The following is a 26,012-nucleotide window of genomic DNA, read 5'->3' as shown; positions in this document are numbered from 1 at the left end:
TCGGGGTCACTCTGTGCGATTTATTGCACAGAGAAGGTAAGTATAACGTTTAAAAAAAGATTTATAATCAGTTTAATCTTCCACTAAAACGATATATATAATAAACAATGAGGAACTTCACACAGAAACCCATAGTCAAAGGTTATGCTATCAACCAGCTAATAAAAATGGCACCCTTTGGAAAAGTTTGATCCCCAACCTTTCCCTAAACACATGGACATGATTTCATTCTAACTTGGAAAAACTATTCTAAAAAACCTTGGTTTCAGCATGGTTTGTAAACCATTGGATAAGCTTCGGGCAGCTTTTGAAAATGGTTAAAGTGCACCTTCCTGCTTCCCTTGCCTCCCTATTGGCCTCAATGCACTCTGTAACCAATAATGTGGGTGAGATAGGCAGTAAGGGCTGTAATGCTGTCTCTAGTTTATAAGGTTAACCAGACACTAAATCACAAATTAAGTGTCTCCACAGACATCTTGTATCAGATAGGCAGTATTCACCTGGGATTGTAACAGCCACAGCTTTATATAAAACCATGTTTGAACTGTAGTCCAGAAGTGTTGCTGGCTGTAGCTTTAAACAAGTGTTTTTCAGGCTTCAGGTCTGCCTAGTATTGTCTCCTAAAGCTGGCCATACATGGTCAATAGATGGACTTCCTATGAACGGGAATGGGCATACGTGGATTTAAAAATTTCGGTTGGTTCCTGCTGGAGGTTCTTAGGAGCTGCTGCATCTTTTCTCAGTTGGATCACAGAGAATAGAGAAAGCTGTTTGCCTCCAACTTTTTAAATGTGCTCTGGAAGTTAGATGACCATTAGTGGTATTCAAAGCAATGCTACATTAGCATAAAATGGTAGGTATTATTTATTAAAACCAGTAAATGCACAGAGCATCAGTTAGCATAATAGCACATCATCATGTTGTTATCCCAAGTCTGCCCGATGTGTTTCTTTATTAGCTGATTTTATAAGGGAGCCCTGTATAGGTTGTATTATTTTTTTGGTGAAAAGTCAGGGTGTAGTAATTATGTCTCAGTAATTGGCAACAATGCTTAGTAAATTGGAATGAAGCTTGTCTATAGTGCCTCAACCTGCCAGTTTATAATACCAAACATTATAAAGTTCATATATAAAAAACAATTCCATCACGTTTAGGCTCAAGGATTCCAAATTCCAAGGATTCCAAATAAAAGGAAATGCAAGTTACTATAAAAAGGCTACCCCATACACACACGCCCATCCATATAGATAATGTTCATTTAAGCCATCTAACCAGTGTCATACTGATGCCATCAACACAAGCCCAATGCCCGTCAACAAAGGTCCTTAGAGAAAGACAAATCCTGATTTGTTATCTTGTTTTGCTTTTTCTCTAGGCCAAGGGTCTCCAATGTGACTCTTTGCCTGCCTTTATCCGGCCCTTGGGGCACTATTCCTTCTACTGATACCAATGACAGGACATATTCTTCCCAATGATGGGGCACTGTTCCTCCAACTGATACCAATAGATGGGGCACTATTCTTTCCACTGACACCAATGATGGGGCACTATTTCTCCAATTGACACCAATAATGGGGCAGTATTCCTCCCACTGACACCAATGACAGGGTACTATTTCTCCCATTGACACCAATGACAGGGTACTATTCCTCCCATTGACACCAATCACAGAGCACTATTCCTCCCAGTGACACCAATGACAATGCACTATTCCTCCCAGTGACACCAATGATGGTACACTATTCCTCCCAGTGACACACTAATGACGATGCACTATTCCTCCCACTGACACCAGTGATGGGGCACTATTCCTTCCATTGATACCAATGATGGGGCACTATTTCTCCCACTGACACCAATGATGTGGCACTATTCCTTACCCTAATACTAAAGATAGGGCATTTTTCACCCCCACTGATTACCAGGACATTTTCTACTCCCACCCTACTACCCGCACCCCCCCCACTCTCGTGGTTGGTCGATCATCCAGCCACGCACCTACCCCATCTAGGTTGGGGAAGCGTTCCTACAGGCAATGGCTTCTATCGCGTCTCCTTTCCCTCTGCTTCACAGCGGCTTCCGCCATGCGCCTCCTCCTCCTAGGCGTCCAACAGGATCGCCTGTCCTTTCAGCCAGTTGGGTGATGGGTCTCATCTCCGCTTCCTGCGCCCTGCATGTGTATTAGGGCCACCACTGACACCCAGTATTATAGTTATACTACTGAGTGCACCACAGTCACTAATAGCATCTAACTTATAAATATTGCGTTTGATTACTAGATTTGCAAACTATATCTAATTGTGCACAATTAAAATAATAATGATAATATTGTAAAATGTAAGCATTCTAATGGTGGCCATGCATGCTTCGATTATTTTATCTGTTCAAAATGATCGCATCAGAAAGCAATCAAATAGCCATAGCTTCCCTTCCAATCAAGTCAATCAGCCAGGAGGGAATATTTCAATTGTTTTGCATCAGTCAACAGCAATGAGATTTTATTCATGAATATGATCCTATTTTGATCAATCAGATTATGAGATCACATGGTGGAAACAGAGATGTGATTGACAACTTACGATCTCAAGTTATGATCATATCTTAACTATCGTTAGACAAATATAGACTGATTATCTCTACTAGAAGAGATCGACAGGAAATCAAAGTGATTGATTATCAAAGAATAACCACTATTAATAACGAAATCTAGACTGTATTATACATATGCATTACCTATGACAGCTGATATAAGTACACAGACATCATGCTCATCTGTGCATAGTTTCTTTCTGCAGACTTTAAAAGGAGTGCATGGTTTTAGACACACATGTAAAAGTGGTGGGTTTGATGTAAATAACCTCATTGATCTGTGCTAATATTCTAAAAAGCTTTTCTTATAGAGTTTTTAATTATATATGTACATAAAGACAGCCATATTTGAGCTTGGCTCTCCCTGTGTGGCTGACATCTCTGCAGCTGTTAAAGCCCAGCGACACCTTGTTTTGGATTTTAACATTCAATGTGGAAATAAATGTATTGTTTTACATTTTTACCATAAATGCACTTTAAAAGCCTAATTCTAGCCTAATTATGTATTCCTTTATTTTAAACAGAGTGCCAACCCCTTTGTCAGGTTTGTATTGCTTTTGAGGTCTCCATGTCCAAATACAAGGATTTTAATCCAGTGCACTCCTAAAGCCTAGTACATGTGTATGGCAGCCGTTCTGACAGAAGCCTCTGTCAGACCAGCATACTGGGAGAACCAGCAGCCGACCGGCTCCCGATCAACGCTCTCAGCCAGTGGTGCTGACCGGAGTGTTTTGGCGGGGGGGGGGGGGGGGGGGGCATTCCACTCTCAGAACACAATAGAACAGCAGGGGAGTTAGCTGTACTAACATTGGATTGTTAGTACAGCGCCTCCGATCTGAGCTGTCTGTATTTTTTTTCGTTCAAACCGCTGGGTTCAACGACAAAAAAAAAAACAGTAGTGTGTACTAGGCTTTACACCAGTTAGAAACCTTTATAGGAACAGGTATTAAACAGGTGTTAAAAGTCAGCAGCTACAAATACTGTAGCTGCTGACTTTTACTGTTAGGGCACTTACCTGTCCAGGGATCCAGCTGTGTCCTCACCCGAGCCGATTCTTGAATCGGCTCTCGGGTGCTGGTGCCACCATCTCAGCTAAGGGAAATCTTTGTGAATGGGCTGGCTGCAGGGGGAAGAGGGGGGGGGAGTTGCGAACTTCCAGCTTGGTCGGAGATGAGTGTAGGTACCTGTCAAAACCAGGTACCCTCTCCCCCCAAAAGGTGCCAAATGTGGCAGCAGAGGGGGGGAGGAGGCAGAAAAGCAGGGCTTTCCCTTTTGCCCCGGAAGGATTTACCCCCTTCCTGACCAGAACACTTTTTACAATTTGGCACTGCGTCGCTTTAACTGCTAATTGCAATGCTGTACCTAAACGAAATTTGTGTCCTTTTGTTCCCACAAATAGAGCTTTCTTTTGATGCTATTTGATCAGCTCTGCGGTTTTTTCTACTTCTAAACGATATTTTCTACTTTTTCTTATAAAAAAATCCAATGAACTCAATTTTAATCATACATTTAGTCCAAAATGTATTCAGCCACATGTCTTTGGTAAAAAAATGTCAATAAGCGTATATTTATTGGTTTGCGCAAAAGTTATAGCGTCTACAAACTAGGGTACATTTTCTGGAATTTACACAGCTTTTAGTTTATGACTGCCTATCTAATTTCTTGAGGTGCTAAAATGGCAGGGCAGTACAAAACCCCCCAAATGACCCCATTTTGGAAAGTAGACACTCCAAGGAAATTGCTGAGAGGCATGTTGAGCCCATTGAATATTCATTTTTTTTGTCCCAAGTGATTGAATAATGACAAAAAAAAAATTCTAAAAAGTTGTCACTAAATGATATATTGCTCACACAGGCCATGGGCATATGTGGAATTACACCCCAAAATATATTCAGCTGCTTCTCCTGAGTACGGGGATACCACATGTGTGGGACTTTTTGGGAGCCTAGCCACGTACGGGGCCCCGAAAACCAAGCACCGCCTTCAGGATTTCTAAGGGCGTAAATTTTTGATTTCACTCCTCACTACCTATCACAGTTTTGAAGGCCATAAAATGCCAAGATGGCACAAACCCCCCCAAATGACCCCATTTTGGAAAGTAGACACCCCAAGCTATTTGCTGAGAGGCATGTTGAGTCCATGGAATATTTTATATTTTGCCACAAGTTGCGGAAAAATGACAAACTTTTTTTTTTTTTTGAACAAAGTTGTCACTAAATGATATATTGCTCAAACATGCCATGGGCATATGTGGAATTGCTCCCCAAAATACATTCTGCTGCTTCTCCTGAGTAACTGCATACGGGGCACCGAAAACCAAGCACCGCCTTCAAGATTTCTAAGGGCGTAGATTTTTGATTTCACTCCTCACTACCTGTCACAGTTTCCAAGGCCATAAAATGCCAAGATGGCACAACCTCCCCCCCCCCCCCCAATGACCCCATTTTGGAAAGTAGACACCCCAAGCTATTTGCTGAGAGGCATGGTGAGTATTTTGCAGCTCTCATTTGTTTTTGAAAATGAAGAAAGAAAAGAAAAATGTATTTTTTTTTCTTTTTTCAATTTTCAAAACTTTGTGACAAAAAGCGAGGTCTGCAAAATACTCACTATACCTCTCAGCAAATAGCTCGGGGTGTCTACTTTCCAAAATGGGGTCATTTGGGGGGGGGGTTGTGCAATCTGGGCATTCCATGACCTCCGAAACTGTGATAGACAGTGAGGAGTGAAATTTACACCCTTAGAAACCCTGAAGGCGTGCTTGGTTTTTGGGGTCCCGTATGCGGCTAGGCTCCCAAAAAGTCTCACACATGTGGTATCCCCGTACTCAGGAGAAGCAACAGAATGTATTTTGGGGTGTAATTTCACATATTCCCATGGCATGTTTGAGCAATATATCATTTAGTGACAACTTTGTGCAAAAAAAAAAAAAAAATGTGTCTTTTTCCCCGCAACTTGTGTCACAATATAAAATATTCCATGGACTCGACATGCCTCTCAGTAAATAGCTTGAGGTGTCTACATTCCAAAATGGGGTCATTTGGGGGGGGGGGTTGAACTGTCCTGGCATTTTATGCACAACATTTAGAAGCTTATGGCACACATCACCCACTCTTCTAACCACTTGAAGACAAAGCCCTTTCTGACACTTTTTGTTTACATGAAAAAATTTTTTTTTTTTGCAAGAAAATTACTTTGAACCCCCAAACATTATATATATTTTTTTAAAGCACAGTATTTGCACATATTTTGGGGAAAAAACATACTTTTTTTTAATTTTAATGCACTAAAACACACTATATTGCCCAAATATTTGATGAAATAAAAAAGATGATCTTAGGCCGAGTACATGGATACCAAAGATGACATACTTTAAAATTGCGCACAAACGTGCAGTGGAGACAAACTACATACATTTTTAAAAGCCTTCAAAAGCCTTTGCAGGTTACCACTTTAGATTTACAGATGAGGTCTACTGCTAAAATTACTGCCCTCGATCTGACCTTTGCGGTGATACCTCACATGCATGGTGCAATTGCTGTTTACATTTGACGCCAGACCAACGCTTGCGTTCGCCTTTGGGCGAGAGCAGGGGGGACAGGGGTGCTTTTTTTTTTTTATTATTATTTATTTATTTATTTTTTGCTTTTTTATCTTATTTTTAAACTGTTCCTTTCATTTTTATTTTTTTATCATTCTTATTGTTATGTCAGGGAATGTAAATATCCCCTATGATAGCAATAGGTAGTGACAGGTACTCTTTTTTGAAAAATATGGGGTCTATTAGACCCTAGATCTCTCCTCTGCCCTCAGCTCTATGGTCAGCTGGCTGAATCACTGGTTGCATTCTCAGGTTCCCTGTTGGGACAGGAGAGCCAGAGAAAAACATGGAAGATGGTGGGAGGGGGGACATTCCCTCCCACTGCTTGTAAAAGCAGTCTAGAGGCTAATTAGCCCCTAGGATTGCTTTTACATGAAAGCTGACTGCTGGCTGAAAAGAATGATACCAATATGATACCTAAACCTGCAGGCATCATTCTGGTATAACCACTCAAAGTCCAGCAACATACCAGTACGTTGCTGGTCCTTGTTGGGCATATATTGTAATCTTTTTTTTTATGCAGCCTGTGGGCTGAACGAAAAAAAGAGATTGATTGGTGGGTATGCCCACCATTAGAATACCTCCCTTCATCCACCCACTTCTAATGATGGGCATACATGCACCATTTATATATGCCGAAGCATGGGGGCATCTGCCCCAAAAGTTAGGAGCAAATTGCTCCTCCGCCCCTGCTGCCCCCATGCTTCGGCATATATCACGTCCGCTGGAGTCACGGCTTATATATATATATATATATATATATATATATATATATATATATATATATATATATATATATATATATATATATATATATATATATATCGCGGTAGCAAACGCTGTTGCTGTCAAGATAAATAAATCCGCGCTGCAGCTGAATGGCGTACCTGAAAACAAAGAAATGGTTAACAATAAAACACAGTAAACAGTAAAGTATAAAAAATTGCATACCTGAAAAGCAAACATGATAAAACATAATAACAATAAAACATTGCAGAATAGAATACAGTAAAAAAGAGCAGAACAATAGAGAGAGAATAGAGAGAGAGAAAACAATAAAACGACAACTATTTTTGTTTTTTTCTATTTTATATATTTTTTTGTGTGTTTTTTTTTTTTTTTACACTTTTTTTTGGAACTGTAACTTTTATAACTGTAACCGGTTCCAGGTTTGGGTCTCTCAAAATGCAATGGCATCTTGGGAGACCCTGGGAAAGTGTGCCTAGTCTGTGCAATGCTGTACCCTACGCTAATACTCAACTAGTGTATGGTAGCGTTCAAAACATTCACCAATGCAAAGACCAGGATTGTCAGGACAGGAGGGACAATAATAGCGGGTGTCACGCCTATATCCGCGCTTGCTGCAGACAAGACATCTTTTTTGGGGGGGTTCGTTGGGTAGGGGTACTCGGGAGGACATAAAGAAAATGCCTCTCATGCAGCCGACTGCATTTGGTTGGGGATGTGAATGGGGGAAGTACGGGCGCTGCAGAAGTGGTGGGTTCCCAATTAGGATTGGCGAATGCAGCAGGAAGGGCATTATGGGCATGACGGGCCTGTTTGTCTTCTTCTTGGTGGCAGCGGGACACTACTTGTGCTTGCCACCTCACCAGCTTGAACTGCACTTATGGGACTCGCCACGTCACCAAGTGTTACTGCAGTGCTGGTTTGACTACGATCGGGGTGTACTAGGCCGCTGGTGCTTGCCAGTTCACCAAAAAAACTGTTAGCGAACGTGGGGATCAGGCCTGACTCTGCGAACGCTTCAGTTATGCCTTTAGTGTTTTGTAAGTGACAGTGATCGATTGATACTGCACTTGGGTGGGCTGGGCTGGGCAGGGCTGGGCAGAGGGGCAAAACACAGGTGCTAGCAGGTATCTGGGCTGATCCCGCTAACACTGCGTTTTTGGGGACCCTAAACATCTGGGATAAGATATTGATCCGTTCAGATACTATACCACTAAGAGAGATGTATGCTGCGTGCGTTGCTGTTAGCGGTACTGGCACTAACCTGACGCTGCTTGGGGCGACGCAGACCCTATCTGACCCTAAAAACATAAGTTATATCACCGCCGGGCGATCAGGGGGCTAAACCTTTATTAGGTAATAAACGGCGGGTGCCCTGAAACTATTAAAAATAAACTAACTAATCAGCATCACCCGTAACACTTATACGGTGATCACTGGTGAAAGGGTTAACTAGGGGGCAATCAAGGGGTTAAAACCTTTATTAGGTAGTATATAGGGGTCCCTGACACTATAAAACGCTGACAGCGAACCTATATATTTACCTCCCTAACTAGCGTCACCAGTGACACTAATACAGTGATCAGAAAAATGATCGCTTAGTGACACTGGCGACGGGGGGTGATCAAGGGGTTAAAACTTTATTAGGGGGGGTTAGGGGGTACCCTAGACCTAAAGGGGGCTAACCCTAACTGCCCTGCCGCACTAACTGTCACAAACTGACACCAATGCAGTAATCAGAAAAAAAAACAAAAAATTGCGGGAGGGTGATGGGGGGGGGGGGTTGAAATGTGTGCCTGGTGTGTTTTACTGTATGTGTTGTGAACTCACATCGATGTCTTCTCTCCTCTGAGCCGGAACGGAAAATACCGAGCCGAGGAGCGATGACATCACTTCCTCTGCCACTGTTTACTATACAGCAGTAGAGGAAGAATCTCATTCGTGGGGAGCGATCGCGAGGGGGTGGCCACGAATGAGTGGTCTCCCCCTCAGCCTGGATCTCTCCCCTAACGAAGTCGACCGCCTCGGGCACCAGGAGGGAGGCGCGATGCGCCCCCCGCCCGCGGGGGGGCAGATCACGCACCAGGTACGTGATTTTGCCTGCCAATGCCATTCTGCCACAGTATCTCTGCGTTAGGCGGTCGGCAAGTGGTTAAATAACAAAAGGATGGCCCCAACCCTCATTTAATGCCCTGCAAGGACAGACATTGGGGGTAAATCTCCCCTGCAGTGACACAGACAGCAGTAAAAATCTGACAGGGATCCTGTAGCTTTCCTACAGGGATGCGGTCATTGTTAAATTTACATTTTTCCAACTGGCTTCTTGGACAACAGGGGCACCCACAAAGCACACTACCGATACCCCTTTGGTACTTTGAGGCAGCAACCAAACATTAAACATCTTTAAAAGAATGAGGGGAGAAAGGGGGGGTAGCCTATTTAGGCCCCCCCTGCCTCATGGGGCTGCGGCATCAGCTATTTTATTAATATTAAAGGAGTGTAAATGGGGCTTATTTTAATTGGTGGAATAGGGTCACATGATTGAGAAGACTTCCAGAAGGTTAGTAGGTTAAACAGGGATTGGTTAGTTAGGGCCAAGTGACCTTTAGGACCTTCTGGAAAGGCTTTTGGGGGGCTATTTAAGGAAACCCTAACAGAAATTTTGGCCAGTTGCCAGAGAGGAGTCCTCGAGAAGAGCTTCGCTTCCAAACCCCCCCCCCCCAACTGTCGCGGCCGGTTTATGTGGTGGGTCCCTTTGGTCGATTATTCAATGGGGATATGTGAGAATATAATTAAAAAAGAGATGATGGTCAGCCCGAGTCTTAGTGGCTGGGCTGAGTTTTGGTGAATTCTGGATTGTTTTTGGTTGATAAAGTTATTTAAGTAAACAAAGTTTATGGTGTTATATATAATTTTATTTTAAACCAATAAACCAGGCCTGTGGCCTATTTTAATCCAATTATTTTGTATGGAGTGGTTTTTTGCTTAATGCATGTCTGCCGGTTTTTAGCCTGGCGTCTGCGGTCTCATATCATTTATTTTATACATGGTTAAAAGTAATTAACATGGGATATCCTAAAATATGTGATTCCAGTATGATATATTCATCATATAGTATACATCAGGGATCTGCAATTAGCGGACCTCCAGCTGTTGCAAAACTACAAGTCCCATCATGCCTCTGCCTCTGGGTGTCATGCTTGTGGCTGTCAGAGTCTTGCTGTGCCTCATGGGACTTGTAGTTCTGCAACAGCTGGAGGTCCGCTAATTGCATATCCTTGGTATATATCAATCCTTATGAAATATTGTCAATCATGGGTTCAGAACTAATTCTCATACAATATCCAGGTGAAAGCCACGTACGTTTCTATCAAAAGAGTCTAGATCTTCTTCGAGGGCTTAGCTGAATAACATATTCCATATATATAATGAACGAACATGACTGGAACCATTAAAAGAAAAGAAACTCCCTCCAGACCACCAAAGCAGACCAGAATACCCAACAGGGAACCCTCATGAAGTCATGTGGACCCAAGATGCTAATGGGAAAAGAACAAAAAGGGCCACCATCCCCACTCAAAAAATACAGAAGTTAAGCACAGTGAGGGCATCAGGTAGTTAGACCTCCATGTTGAAAGGATTTAATCATCTTGGAAATCCCCAAATCACGAGTCCAAAAGTGTATGTGAGCAGGTAATGTGGCTCCCATGAAGACAGGGGCACCGACTGCTCAAATTCAGCAGGAATCAGCCAAAATTCAAGACGCGTATGACAGCTTTTATACCAATGTGCCAGCTGAGACGTGCAGACAAAACCTGGCAAAAATATTATTTTTAGGTTAATATTGAAAGAATAAATGAAAGCAGGAACTCACTGAAAGCACACTATATTTTCATTTTAATGTCCACTGCCTTACTTTGGATTAAACAGCGACCACTGTTAATTATTGTGACACCAATGATCATGATCTCTTTAGCTGTACAGACATTGGTATGAGTAGAAGAAAAATCAATACAGGCAGAGTGTGCATGCAGCTAGTGTTTTTACAATGTTATTTGAGGACTTGCAAGGTAAAGGCATAATGTGCTAGTATGCATCGCATACTAGCACATTTTGAAAAACATACCTTGAAACAAAGCCGTTCAGCGCTGCGCTATCACGACTGCAGAGGCTTCCATCTTCACCCGGTCTTGCTTCTGGGTTTGCGGCTGCTTGAATGGCCACGGCGTACAGAGTTTTGGCCACGGCGTACAGCTCTGATGTAGGTATGCCATTCCTTCAGAGCGCATGCGTCAGTGACGTCACCGGCTGCTGCTCACAAGAATTTCTCCTAAACGGTGCATGTTTAGGAAATATTCAATCAATATAAGCTTACCTATTGGTAGAAATAAAAAAAGAGACTACCACTTTAAGCTTGAAGAAGGAAAAGACAAATAGAACAGAGGTGGGATGGGGTTTGGTAAGTGGTCAAGGGGTTGCCTTTAGCGCCTTAGAAAATTAATTTTTAAGGCACAGTCTTTTACATGTCATGACAATAACTGAAAGATAGTAGTAAGAAGAGCTGGCAAAACTGAAGAAGTGACAATAAAACAATAAAGCTGACGCGTTTCGGCAATAGCCTTAGTCGTAGCTAGCTACGACTAAGGCTATTGCTGAAATGCGTCAGCTTTTTTGTTTTATTGTCACTCTGATGTACCAATAAACGTCACTTCAAGCATTACAGTTTTGCCAGCGCTTCTTACTACTGTTGCATTGGAGTGTGTTGGGACACATTGAGCCTCGGCACCTGTGAGTGGACCTGGTGTATGGATTGAGTTGTCCCTGCAGAGAGCGCTGTTACTTTTCTTCTTTTCAATAACTGAACGATAATCTTAATAAATAGAGAATAAACACAATTTATTGTTTTAACTTCACTGCAAACCTAAATCCTAGACAGAGCTTTAAAACCTAAGCTAAAAATGAATTCCTCCCCACGCTCTGAAAACTATAAAGACTATATACTGTAATTTGAACATCCTTTATATATGCTATTATAGATTACTACTTCAGATGCTGCTTTTCTTTAGATTGATATTCTTCTGTGATAAAAATTAACTTTTGATGTCTGCTAATATTTCTACAGTTTGGCTCTGTTTCAGAAACATTTGGCAGCAAACATTTCACACCTATAGGTACTATTCTGAGTTATTTGTGATGGTACATGTTCCAGGATTATCCTCTTCATAATCTGTAAGCTTTATCCAATGCCAAAACATTTTTATTCGTTTTGGGTAGAGCGGGGGGTGTTTTTATTGCTATTATTGTGAGATTCACCCTCTCTAATTACTTGTCCTGGTGACCATTATCACTGAGACAAAAAGTGATGGGAAATCCAAAATGTTACAGCTGTCACTGGAACAGGAGGTAAGGGCCAGTTTTATTGGTGACAACTGTCCAAGAAATGATTCCTCTTACTTCATGACATAACTTTTTGACAAACAAGTGAACAGGAAACAGGCATAAAACACTGGGGTTTTAACTATTCTGTATGTGGCGCTCACCCTCGAAAGGCCCGATGCTTTGTTCCAGGTTATGCTCCCAACTTAGTGTAGCAGCAGCCAGACACACAGCAACAGTCATACTTTTTTGGGGGGCTCAATGAACAGTCTTTGTTTGTTTTTTTGGGTTTTTTTTGTAAATTTAATGCTGATCAAACTTGGATAGGGATGGAAGGAAGCTGTGGAATACTTCAGTAGCACAGTATAACATTTAAGAGGACACTCTTCACTTTATCAAAGCTTCTTAGCACAGTCCTTCAAGTAGTAGCCAGAGGATTGAACAGCGCTAAGACTCTATAGAAAATGTCCTTATACAAGCAGGCACCAACTCCAGTGCTCATAGATAGCAGTACAGTCACTACAATACAAGACAATACAGTCACTAGGATCCAGCACTGAGATCTGTACTCACAATGTCCTTAGAGCTGTCTGCCACCCAGCTTCCACAGGTAGATCCTCAGTGAGAGAAAAGATCCTTAGCGGAGTCCCTTGAGCAGGCGCAAAGATTCTCAAGAAATAAGCCCCCTGCTCTGCCACAGCCAGGACCTGGAAGAACACATGCAGAACTTTAGAAGGGCTGCCTGGTAGGGCAGCAGCCTATCAGGCTGGGGACTTCTCCTGGACAAGACTGGACATCTCCAGGCTTCAGACTATTTATGCTCACTCACAACCACCATCTGGGCAATCACACACTGCTCCACTGATTACAGAAGAGCCAAAAGAACTACATTTACCTAATCAACCTAGCATCCTATTTTGGAGGTTGCTACAATTTCCACATATACATTGTATATTGTCTAAAGCTAAAGAAAATTGTTTTGCCTTTAGATACACTTTTACTACTTAAAGTGGTTGTTAAGCCACTTAGTAAATTATGTGCAATCCTCTTAGAAAGAACCCTTTGTTGCAGTGTCTGTGCTTTGTAAAAAATATGGCCATTTCTACCTGAAGTCACAGCGCCGCTCGGCGCTCACGTGACTCCTCGCTGCTCCCTCTCCCGATCTGACAGCTAGAGCGGGAGAGGCCTAGAATCCCCCGCTGACGTCAATCTGGAGGATAGGAAGAGAGGAGGACAGAGCCAAGACGTCAGCCGGGGAGTACGGGAGCAGCAGGGAGTGACATGAGCGCTAAGCGGCGCTGTGAAATAAGGTAGAAATGGGTATATATATTTTACAAAGCACATACACTGCAGCATAGGACGTTTTCTAACAGAGGGGATTGTGTGTTATTTACACTGTAATTTCAGCGGGGGGGGGGGGGGGGGTGGACACTGTCACTAGCTGACTGGCAGGAAGGTGAGGGGGGAGAGGATGGGGGAGAGCAGGCAGAGAGGAGAGCTGCTGATGACGGAGGTACGTAAACTGACCACAGTGTCAGGACTCAATGGCCATGATGAACCGTGGTCAGTTTACAGGGGGGAGGGCAGAACCAGGCAGGATCAGCTAGGTGATACAGGGGGCCAAATTACACAGCTCAAGTACTGTGCTGTATAAAATGCTTTAAAGTAACAGGATCCATTTTTTTTTTTTTTTTAGGGTTGCAAGCACTTTAATGAGTCACAGGCAAGGAACAAGTATGTACACATCAGGTACTACAGGTCAGGTACAGTTTAGTACCAATGTTGCTTTTGGGGTACAAACAGAAGTCTCACAGGAAGATATACAAGCCTAAAGTCACAGTGTCCATTCTTGGGTTGCAGGTAGTGAGAAAAGTGAGAAAACTTACAAGAAATACAAATAACAAGAAAGTTAAAAAAAACAAAAAAACAAATATACAACAAGACAGTGATAAACCCTTGGTATAGAACAGGGATATGCAATTAGTGGACCTCCAACTGTTGCAAAACTACAAGTCCCATCATGCCTCTGCCTCTGGGTGTCATGCTTGTGGCTGTCAGAGTCTTGCTATGCCTCATGGGACTTGTAGTTCTGCAACAGCTGGAGGTCCGCTAATTGCATATCCCTGGTATAGAAAAATGAGATGAAATACTGCACGTTTTGGGGTGCAGTCCTTCCATCTCTGCCCCACAATTCACCTTGGTTCACTCTTCATCCTATGGACAAGGAATTTTATGGTGAGCAATGTTGCCCCAAAGTAATATGTCTTCCAGTGGTGCCGAAGCAGGCAAAGAAACAGACAGATGCAGCATCAGGACTCGGGGCACCCTGCAAGAATTGTGGGGTGTATGCTTTGACTGCCCGCCACTAGCAAGGATTGCTATATAGAGTCTTTGTCACTACTATTAAAAATCAAAAACTCTTCCCCTATTTTTGAAATAAATGAGAATATAGGAGATTTATGGCCAGAGCTCTTTTGTCCCTACTTCTCCTGTGGGTCACAGAAGTGTATATAGTTCTGCACTCCTGTGACCCATGTCCTGTGACCCATATTCAGCCGATAGTGGGCTAAATTCTGCTGTAGGCTGGCATCACTCAGTCGGTCCAGACTTTGGAGAGATCCTGATTTTAATGTTGGGATCCACCCAGATGCCTGACTGGTGGCTGTCTCAGCCACCACGGGCCTGAGCCAGCCGCTTGCACCCACTACACAGCCAGCACTTCAGTGAGCGCTGGAGGGGCAGAGCAGATTGACAGTTGCCGGCTCTCTGCTCTCTGAAGATCAAAAACAGAACAATCAGTGGTCTTTGATCCCTCATTTCTTGGTCTTAGAGGTGGTGGTGGACAGATACAGCAGCGGACAGATGCTGCGTCCAACTAGGGGAGTATGTTTGTTCATATTAAAGCCCACACTTCACTTTTAATAAACAATGATGTGCATGCAATCTCCATGTGAATGATAAATTGTATAGATGCAAGGGGATGGGCGGATCTGATCAACGGTGGGCAGCACTGACAGGCAGGAAGTTTCTGCTAGATTATAATAGTTCTGCCCACTGTTCTTTTTACACTGATGTCATGAGGTCAGCACAATTGCTTCTCCATCTACACAGGGGCGAGTGGGGGACCAATCACCATTCTTAGCATAAAGCAGCCACCATCCCAGATAGCAAGGATAGCTTGCCACAAATTTGTGGCAGTGTTGATTTGTAAGTCTTGTTAACTTGCTGCACATTTTCACTGGCAAGTTGTACACTTGCAGAGCACTTGAATCACAAGTTCTAGTTGACACTTTTCCAATTTGTAGCAAATTTGCATTACAAGGCTCTAGAGCAAGGGTGTCAAACTCAATTTCATCGTGGGCCACATCAGGATTATGATTGTCCTCAAAAGGGCCGGTTGTATCTGTAAGAATAGATGTCCAGGGCATCCCCTCCCCTTACATTAGATGTCAAGAGCCACCCCACCATCAGAAGTTGAGTCCCCTACTCTCCCTAACATTACAGTGCACCCCCTTTCCTTATGCTGCTGCTGGGAAGAAGCTGGATGCATTGTTTGAAAGCAGAAAGTAGGGGTCTGGAGGAGGACCAGAGGAGGGCTGGAGATCTCCTGCAGCTGCAGGAGAGGGGCGAGGGCCACATGAAATGGCCTGGAGGGCCAGATTTGGCCCACAGGCCTTGTGTTTGACACCTGTGCTCTAGAGCAAGAGCAAAGTTGCAGTAGCGAATCTACAACAAAAGCTCTACAACTCTACAGCATGAAAATTCAGCCACAGTGACCCCTGTGGTGGGATGACTATTGCACAACATAACTGAACCGGAACTTGCAGCAGACTTGCAGAATGTTTGCAAAGAACGTTGATCTGAAGTCATGCAATGTGGACTTGCTGCAATTGTGCAACAAACTTGTGAAGCCTGGCAAGTCTAGCAATAGCTTAGCAAGTCATTTTCAAACTTGCAGCACAATTCCTTGCTATCTGGGAATGTTCATTACCCTTAACTGGAAATGGCAAAGATGAAGCCTTTGAATGATAACTTCCCAGATAGCAAGGATAACTTGCCACAGTGTTGGCAGTGTTGTGGCAGTGTTGAATTGTAGGTCTGGTAAACTTGCTGCACATTTTCACTGGCAAGTTGTACACTTGCAGAGCACTTGAAACACAAGTTCTAGTTGACACTTTTCCAATTTGTAGCAGATTTGCGTGGCAAGTCTCCAGCAAGAGTAAAGTTACAGTGGTGAGTCTACAGCATGAAAATTCAGCCACAGTGACCCCTGTGGTGGGATGACTTTTGCACAACATAACTGAACCAGAATTTGCAGTAGACTGGCAGAATGTTTGCAAAGAAAGTTGCTCTGGAGTCATGCAGTGTGGCTGCAATTGTGCAACACATTTGTGAAGTCTGGCAAGACTAGCAATAGCTTATGTCTGCCTAACAGATTACTAAAGATAGATTTTGCCTGGAGTGGGACTTTGTTGTATTTGTAGTAGTGGCCTCTAACATTAACATTCATTTAGGGCTGCCAATCAGGCCCCGTTCACACTATTCGTAGCAGGAACTTGTGTTCCCGTTTTTGATTTGTTTGTACAATTCTCACATGGAAGGGCATGGAAGTTGTAGAAGGTTGGCAACCTTGGCACGTTTCCACATTTGACACTAATCATGTTACAAGGTGTTTTTAAAAACCGCATGCTATCAGTCTTATGTGCAAAGCTCTGATTGGAATGCAAAGTCCATCAATCAGGATCTTCTAGAGAAAGAGGAGATTACTGTGTGTTATTTGAGCCACAGAGAGAGATCTGCTACCCCACTTTTTATTATTATTATCATTTAAGGTACTTATATAGCACCATCAATTTACGCAGTGTTTTACATACATTGTACATTCACATCGGTCCCTACCCTCAAGGAGCTTACAATCTAAGGTCCCTAACTCACATTCATACATACTAGGGACAATTTAGACAGCAGCCAATTAACCTACCAGCATGTCTTTGGAGTATGGGAGGAAACCGGAGTACCCGGAGGAAACCCATGCTTTACTGTGTTTCTTGAGTGTCCAGAGGTGACCAGAAAGTAAAAAATAAGTAAAATAAAATATATAGAAAAATAATTGTAAAATATTGTTATTCTATTTCACCTTAAAGTGCTTTTAAGCCTCAGACATGAAATATGAGCAAAGCATATCCCTCTATACTGTTTACTTGTCTCAATTAAGAGAACTAAATGTCATTTGTGATTGCTGCCTCGCTCCTATTTTATCAGCATGAATCACTTCTGACACGTTTTCCTGACACCAAGAGAAAAATGGTGACAGGGGACGGATCTCCAGCAGATTGACAGATTCAGCTCTGTTCCTCTGTGCTGTGTGAAGGGGATGTGCCCCTTCCCTCCAATCAACTCTCAAAGCTCTGCTCTCTGAGCTCTGCAGAGTGCAATTTCAACTCCCCACCCCCTTTTTTCTGAACTCTCAGACAAGCTTATAAATTCAGCTAAGCACTTTGAAAGCATGTAGAGAAGAGAAGACTGCAAATAAACAGGTACAACATATGTAGGAGTATTTGTTTAATCTCTGTGTATCACCTGAGGCCAGTCACTTCACTATGTATATGTAAGGGTTTACAACCACTTTAAGCCATAGGGATGTCCATTTGAGCCTTTTTGCCCACTAAAATGGTAACTAAACATACTGCCACAGAAGTCACATTTATTTTCCAATAAGGGTTACATAATAATGTATAGCCTGTAATAAATGTACACACTTATGTTCATCTGTTGAAAAGATGGAATTTAAACATTTAGTAATACTATGTTGCTATGGCAGATGGGCAAGTTAAATATAATTTCATAACAGCGAAACTGGGCGGATAAGAAGGCTGGGAGCTAAATATGGAGCAGTATGTCTAAATAGAAGTATATTCAATAAACGGGTCAACTGAGACTAGACAACAGGGACGTGTTAAGGACAAGGAACCTCTTTATTTGTAGTGTTTGCATGCATTGAGCCAATGCCAGAAAGGCTGTACTGCATTCTACCTTGGACGGTGGTAAAGAGGGCACAACGATCGGGCACTTCTAAGAATAGTCTCAGCACAACAAGAAAAATAAGGAAGGCTGGACATATGTGGAAGATGATTGGGCCACAGGCGCAAAGTTTCAGACTTAGAGTCTAAATGTTGTAAAATTTAAAGGATGGCTGCAACTAGTTTAAAAGATTAAATTAGGGCAGCAAAATATGTACAATACAGAGGACACAACATTAGGGCACTTCTAAGAATATTCTCAGCATAGCAAGAAAAATAAGGAAGGCTGGACATACAGTTGAACCTCGGATTGCGAGTAACGCGGTTAACGAGCATTTCGCAATACGAGTAATTATTTTTTTTTAAATCCTGACTCGGTTTGCGAGTGTTGTCTCGCAAAATGAGCAGGATTCAAGCCTCTGTGGTGTGCAGTACTGCATTTGGCCAGAGGTGCGGGGGCGCCGGTGACACCTGCAACGATTCGGAGCCATTCGGAAATACTCAGAACCACTCGAAAATACTCCGTTCCCGAGTGTTTCCGAGTGCAGCCGAGTGGTCCAAGAGTATTTCCGAGCCTCTTCGGTGCCCCCACCTCTGGCCACATGTGGTACTGCATGCAATAGAAGTCAATGCAGAATGAATTATTTTCGTTTCCATTGATTTCTATGGGGAAACATGCTTTGATATGCAAGTGCTTTGGATTACAAGCATTCTCCTGGAAAGGTCAGATTGCTTTAAATGACTTCATCTACAGATCGAAGTTCATTCCTTTTAATCTGTAGATGAATGAACAGAAAGATACAAAATTAAATAATATTTCTTTGTAGCTTTCTGTATTTGCAGCTGAGCAATGTTGTTGATAAACATTGCCAGACTTCTTTTTGTCAGCTCCAATTGCCGGGACCTTCTCTGTGTATGCGGCAATGCAGCTGCGATTAAAAGAGAAGTATGGGGTTTTTTTTTCGTTTTTTAATTCATACTTACCTAGGTGGATGCAGCATCGGTCCAATATTGCATCTGTCCCCCGGCGCCTCTATACTGAGAACCAAGCAATTGAACACTGCCAATCGCTGGGTTCTCCCAGCACCTTGAGCAGAGAGCTGCTGAGAGGCTAAGCCGGATGTCAGTCCAGGGATCTGGGCGGATCCCAACTCCATGGTCTTGATGATGCGGAGCCTGGACCGCCTCTGTGGCCTCAGCAGAGAGCGGACTTCAGCCCGTTCTCTGCTGAAAACGAGTCACAGGAGTGCAAAACGAACTGCACCCATGTGATCCATAGGAGAAGTACAGCCAAACTAATTTTGGCTGTACTTCTCCTTTAATGAGAGCTGAATTTCCATGTACTGGGACAGCAGGGCAGAAGGACTGGCTAATCTACACATGCCCTGTGTACAATGATGACATTTTTTGGGGCGTGCGTAGAACCCCCAAAGTCTGCAACTGGTTAAATATGTATTTGTATTTAAATACAAAAAAAGTATAATTTATTTGTAAAAAAATATTGAACATGATAAACTTTAAAAATAAAAAGTAGAAATGTCATCATCACAGCCAGTAGGAAGATTTCAGGGTTGTATTTTAGACCTCCAAAATCTCACTGATTACCCTCTGGATTGTAGATAAAACGGTCTGTGCTAGTTTATAATGTGTCCGTTATATTCTGATTGAGTCTGATTTTTTAATTTTTTTTTATTTTACAGTGTCCATGGATAATATTGGAGAGAAAGGTGAGTTAATTCTTTTGTAATTTTTTACAATTACGGGGTCACTGGGATTTGTCGAATACACCTCTTATTAGCACGTTTAAAGGAAACCTGACAGAAGATGTGAATTGACATTGCTTGTGGATTGCGGGCATTGCCTTTACTGTTATAAAACTCCAGAGGACCCCCCCCCCCCAAAAAAAAAAAGTATATCAAGTTTTCGATATGGGGAAACTAAGTTCTCCTTGCTGTATCCTACAATGCAGTTCTTGGTACTGTAGCAACATGATTTCACCTATTATCAGAGCTCAGGGTTTCTTTGGAAACATCAGAAAGCCATATGTCATAACTCTGTCAAAGGGAAATATATCAAAGTCAGCCATTGAATGGTGAAGATCTGAAGATATAGATGTGATCAGACAGTATGGGGAGCTGCAAAGTGCCCTTTTGCTTACTTGCTGCAGTTCAGTTTGTTTTTAAATACAAAATTTCCATTCTCATTACATACCTTAGTTTAGAATTAGTGACATCATCACTGGGTCTCTGTTCTTCTATAATCAATGCAGGTGGGAGGTGCTGGCAGGGTGCTGTAAATATCTTCCTGAAAACACTATAGCGCTCTGTCTCAGTTTTTTTTTTGTCAAATGCCCTCAGTATTGTGATGCTCTTGGGAGATCAAAAACGAATTTAGTACAGGATAGGAACAAGACTGAAGGTAAGGCTGAAGTTTAGCTTTATCTGTTATTAAAAAATTGTTCATTTTAGTCTTTGGCCAAGAAGGTCAAGTTTTTAGCCAAAGCCATTTTTCTTTTTTTTTTCTTTTTTTGCTTTTGAAGTTTATAATATTTTTGTAGTATGAATAAAATGAAGTCCTTTGAATTGTGTGACAAACATAGAGACCTGCAACAATTATAACAATTAACTTTATTGCCTTTTTAGGTTTATTTATAAAACTGATTGACATGCTTTTTTCCAATGTTCTATTACTCTAAAATTGTATGGCTCCCTGTTTTCTCTGCTGGGCTTTTGTTAAATGACGATGACTTAAATACAAAAAGGGTTATTTCTAACAGATGTAAGAAAGCGGTGTATTTTCACCGCAATCCATCATAATCATATTGTACATTTTCTTTTTTAGTTTAGACTTAAAAAAAATAAATGGATTTATATACTGTTGTGTTCCTGTTTTTCATTTTTAGCAATGCCCTCATTACCTTTCCAACTGTTGGATGGTCATGGCATAAGTTCTGTATGTGGAGCATTAACCTGGTGACAGACAATGCATAGCATTTCAATATTATATATAAAGTTATATTATATGACTTCACCACTCCGGTCATATTTACTGGATCTCCTCAAGATAAGGTGACATTCTTAGTTCCTATCATAGGAAAGGCTGTGCTACCTGGTGGGGTGGGATCTGTTTGAAAATAAAACAATGTTAGATAAAAAAATAGTGAGATGGAAGGAGATGTATCTGCTTTAAAATTAATACATACAATGGAGGGAATTAACAAAGAGTGGTGCAAGCATAGGTGTGAGGCACAATAGGTGTAGGTCTGCAGATCAATATTGATAAGCTTTGAAATTCAACCTACTAATTCTTAATTAACTAATTGTATGTGGTCTGGTATCAGAATGCAATTGTAGTGCCCTCCCAGCATCCTTCAATTGGTAGAATAATGAGCCATGATGCCCGCTCTTGTAGACAACTGATTGCCCAGTCTCCTGGCCATCATTTTTTGCCAGTTTTAGCTAAACAATATAGTTACTGTTTAGATATTTTTTATTGGTTCACCCACACAAAATAAAATATTTTTAGCACCAGTCTTGTGCACTCTAATGCCCTGTACACACGATAGGATTTTCCGACAACAAATCCATGGGATTTTTTCCGACGGATGTTGGCTCAAACTTGTCTTGCATACATACGGTCACACAAAGTTGGTCAGAAATTGCGAACGTCAAGAACGCGGTGACGTACAACACATACGACGAGCTGAGAAAAATGAAGTTCAATAGCCAGCGCTGCTCTTCTGCTTGATTCCGAGCATGCATGGCACTTTGTGCGTCGGAATTGTGTACATATGATCAGAATTTCTGACAACAGATTTTGTTGTCGGAAAATTTGAGAACCAGATGTCTAATTTTGTGTGACGGAAATTCCTATGGAAAATGTGTGATGGAGCCTACACACGGTCAGAATTTACGACAACAAGGTCCTATCACCCATCGGAAAATCCTATCGTGTGTACAGGGCATAACTCAATACAGTAATTTAGAACTACCATGTCTTTACTCCATAGCCCCATACACATTTTTAGATTTTCTGCAGATTTTTGTCTTCAGATTTACCAAAACCATGTAGTACAAGGGCCTGTCTGATTGCATACAAATTGAAACTCTTAAGGTTTGACCTCATATTATCTGTTTTTGGTAAATCTGAAGACAAAAATCTTCAGAAAATCTAATAGTGTGTATGGGATCTTAGTGTATAAAATGGCTCGTATAGTTCATAAAAAAATAGAGAAAGGGATATTTAAGTGAAAAAACAAGGCCAAAAACTATATTTTATAAAAATTATATAAATTAATTTTTTTGTACAAAACCCCTAGAATTTGGAAAGACCCTATCATAAAATAAAAAAGGGGGGGCCCTTGAATGTACACAATATCCTACCAACATGTGGACCCTTGGTATGCCTTAGTCTGTCCAAATATGTTTTTTTATTTGTATAACCGGTTCCTGACCAGCTCACGCATATATACTGCAGCAGAATGGCTCTCCTGGGCGAAATCCTATATGGCTACGTCCTTCCCCTTTTCGGCCACCAGAGGGCGCACCCGCTGCCCGGTGGGGGCCCCGATGCGCGTGGTCGGTGGTCACGATTGCCGCCGGCCACACACGATCGCGTGTACGAGCGCCAGCTTGGGGATTTGTGTGTGCAAACACACAAATCCTTGTGCTATCAGAGGAGAGGAGACATGTCGTTTGTTCCCAGTAAGTAAGAACAGCGATAGGTCTCCTCTCCTACTCAGTCCTATCCCCATACAGTTAGAACATACTGATGGGACACACATTTAAGCCCTTGATCGCCTAGCGTTAACCCCTTCCCTACCAGTGACATTTACACAGTAATCAGTGCATTTTTATAGCACTGATCGCTGTATAATTGTCAATGGTCCCAAGAATGTGTCAAAAGTGTCCGATCTGTCCGTCGCAATGTCGCAATACCGCTAAAAATAGCAGCTCACCAGCATTACTAGTAAAAAATAAATAAATAAAAATACCATAAAAATGCCATAAATCTTTCCCATCATTTATAGATGCTATAACTTTTGTGCAAACCAATCAATATACACTTATTGCAATTTGTTTACCAAAAATATGTAGAAGAATATATATCGGCCTAAACTGATGAAGAAATTTGTTTTTTTTTTAAATGTTGGGAATTTTTATTATAGCAAAAAGTTAAAAAAAAAATTTTTTTTTTTCAAAATTGCCGCTCTTTTTTTGTTTATAGCGCAAAAAATAACAACCGCAGAGGTGATCAAATACCACCAAAAGAAAGCTCTATTTGTGGGGAAAAAAGGGACGCATTGCATGGGTACAGCATTGCATGACCAGGCAATTGTCAGTTAAAGCAACGCAGTGCCAAATTGTAAAAAGTGCTCTGATCAGGAAGGGGGTAAAGTCTTCCAGGGCTGAAGTGGTTAAATAAAGATTTATATAATTTTCATAAAATATGGTTCATGCGACCTTAATTTTTTTACCTAAATATCCCTCTTTGGTCTTTGTTTTTCTTCTGTAAATTCTGTTTATTAGCGTATAAAGGTAAAGGTACAAAACAGAGCCTCGGGGCATACCCCAGCTCATAAAAATACAGTTACTACTAAAACAGAACAACCAGTGCTCAGTACCAATATGAAGGAGATTTACAGGGTAAATCAACATCGTAGTCAAGTAAAAGGAATAAAATGTGTCCTCAAGACAGAGTAAAGAAAAAAAAAATGTTATTAAATGATGACCTTAGATTATATTTTATTGTGAGGGAACTGTCGGTGCATACATACATGAAAAAAAGAAGAAAAAAAGGAATAAAAACCAGACTGAGCTCAACCTCAATATGAAAAAAATGTGCAATGTATCCTTAGATAAATGTATATTATAGGAGGGGACCTGGCAAAGTTGTTGTGTTTTTAATAATTGGCCAATTATGATTTTATTTTATTTGTTGGATAGTGGGTTTTGTACTTTCTAGATTATTACTGTATAATAAAGCCATTCCTTGAAAAAGGGGGTAGGTGGGACTTTAAATGAGGCAGTGACTGGGTAGGGTCATATGCCTCCAACCCTGGTACAAATAAAAAAAGAGGAGAAAATTGGGACTTTAAATTAAGCAAACGGCTATACGGTGATGGAAAAAAATCTATATATAATGTTTATTGGTACATATACACATGTTGCGTGATAACAAAATACAGTAAATAAATAGTATTGCTATGTGTTGGACAAATTTGCCAGGTCCCCTCCTATAATATACATTTATCTGCACATTTTTTCATATTGAGGTGGAGCTCACTCTGGTTTTTATTCCTTTTTTTTTTTTCTACAACTTCAGGCATAAGACTCAGGAGCCAATAAAACAATCTTCCCTTTCTTATCTTCGCTCTTTTTTTGTGAACTTTATGATTAATGTCTAATTAGAGATTTGGTGAACAAAAAAATGTTGATATACTCTGTTTAACCACTTCAATACCAGGCACTTTCGCCACTTCCTGCCCAGGCCAATTTTTAGCTTTCAGCGCTGTCGCACTTTGAATGAGAATTGCGCGGTCATACAACACTGTACCCAAACAAATTTTTTATCATTTTGTTCCCACCAATAGAGCTTTCTTTGGTGATATTTGATCACTGCTTTTTTTATTATTTGCGCAGCACATAAAAAAGGACTGAAAATTTTGAAAAAAAAAAAGTTTTTCTTTGTTTCTGTTATAAAATTTTGTAAACAAGTAAGTTTTCTCCTTCACTGATGGGCACAGATGAGGCTGCACTGACAGGCACTGATAAGGCGGCACTGATGGGCACCGATGAGGTGGCACCAATGAGGCGGCACTGATGAGGTGGCACTGATGGGCAGTGATAATGGACACTGATAGGTGGCACTGGTATGCAGCGCTGATGGGCACTCAAAGGCGTACTGATGGGCACTGATAGGCGGCACTGATGGGCACTGAAAGGCTGCATTGATGGGTAATTATGGGTGACACTGATAGGTGGCACGGATGGGCACTGATGTGCACCGATAGGTGGGCACTGATGAGCATGGATGGGCACTTATAGGTGGCACTGATGGACACTGATGGGTGGCACTGATTGACACTGATTGGTGGCACTGCTGGGCATCACTGATGAGGAGACATCTGGCAAGCATTTGTGGTGGGCACTGACTGGCACCATCAGAGGCTCTTTACCGAGATCGTGTTGCGGTGTGTCCGACTGACACGCCGCACCACCGATCGCCGCGCTGTGCGCCCCCACAGGCAAGCGCCGGAAGTTAACCTGAAAGATGTCATATATAAGTCAGGATAACCGAACCACCGCCAGGCCGTGCTATAGGCCAGCGGGAAGTGGTTAAATAATAATTTCCTCTAATATATTTTCCTTATAAAATAACCAAATTAGCTCTACTGATTTATTGTTACATAGTTATATAGTAGGTGAGGTTGAAAAAATCACAAGTCCATCAAGTCCAACCCATGTGTGTGATTTTATGAAACCACCACCTGTGGAAGGGAATTCCACATCCTTGCTGCTCTTACAGTAAAGAACCCTCTACGCAATTTAAGGTTAAACCTCTTTTCTTCTAATTTTAATGAGTGGCCACGTGTCTTATTAAACTCCCTCCCGCGGAAAAGTTTTATCCCTGGTATTTGTAAACTTAAATCATATCCCCTCTCAAGCGTCTTTTCTCCAGAG

General features: G+C 41.7%; 1 protein-coding gene across 2 annotated transcripts in view; it reads left to right on the top strand.

Annotated features, from left to right (window-relative positions):
- The window catches only part of ZDHHC2 (zDHHC palmitoyltransferase 2), a 167,985-nt gene that overhangs the window by 28,597 nt on the left and 113,376 nt on the right, over positions 1-26,012 (top strand). For both annotated transcript variants that reach the window (XM_073608151.1, XM_073608141.1), the window contains exon 2: positions 20,031-20,057. In XM_073608151.1, the coding sequence (XP_073464252.1) occupies positions 20,031-20,057 (27 nt within the window). The remainder of the gene's footprint in view (positions 1-20,030; positions 20,058-26,012) is intronic.

The sequence above is a fragment of the Aquarana catesbeiana genome, linkage group LG01, assembly GCF_042186555.1.
Source record: "Aquarana catesbeiana isolate 2022-GZ linkage group LG01, ASM4218655v1, whole genome shotgun sequence".
Taxonomy (NCBI): domain Eukaryota; kingdom Metazoa; phylum Chordata; class Amphibia; order Anura; family Ranidae; genus Aquarana; species Aquarana catesbeiana.
This window is presented reverse-complemented; position numbering and strand designations above follow the sequence as displayed.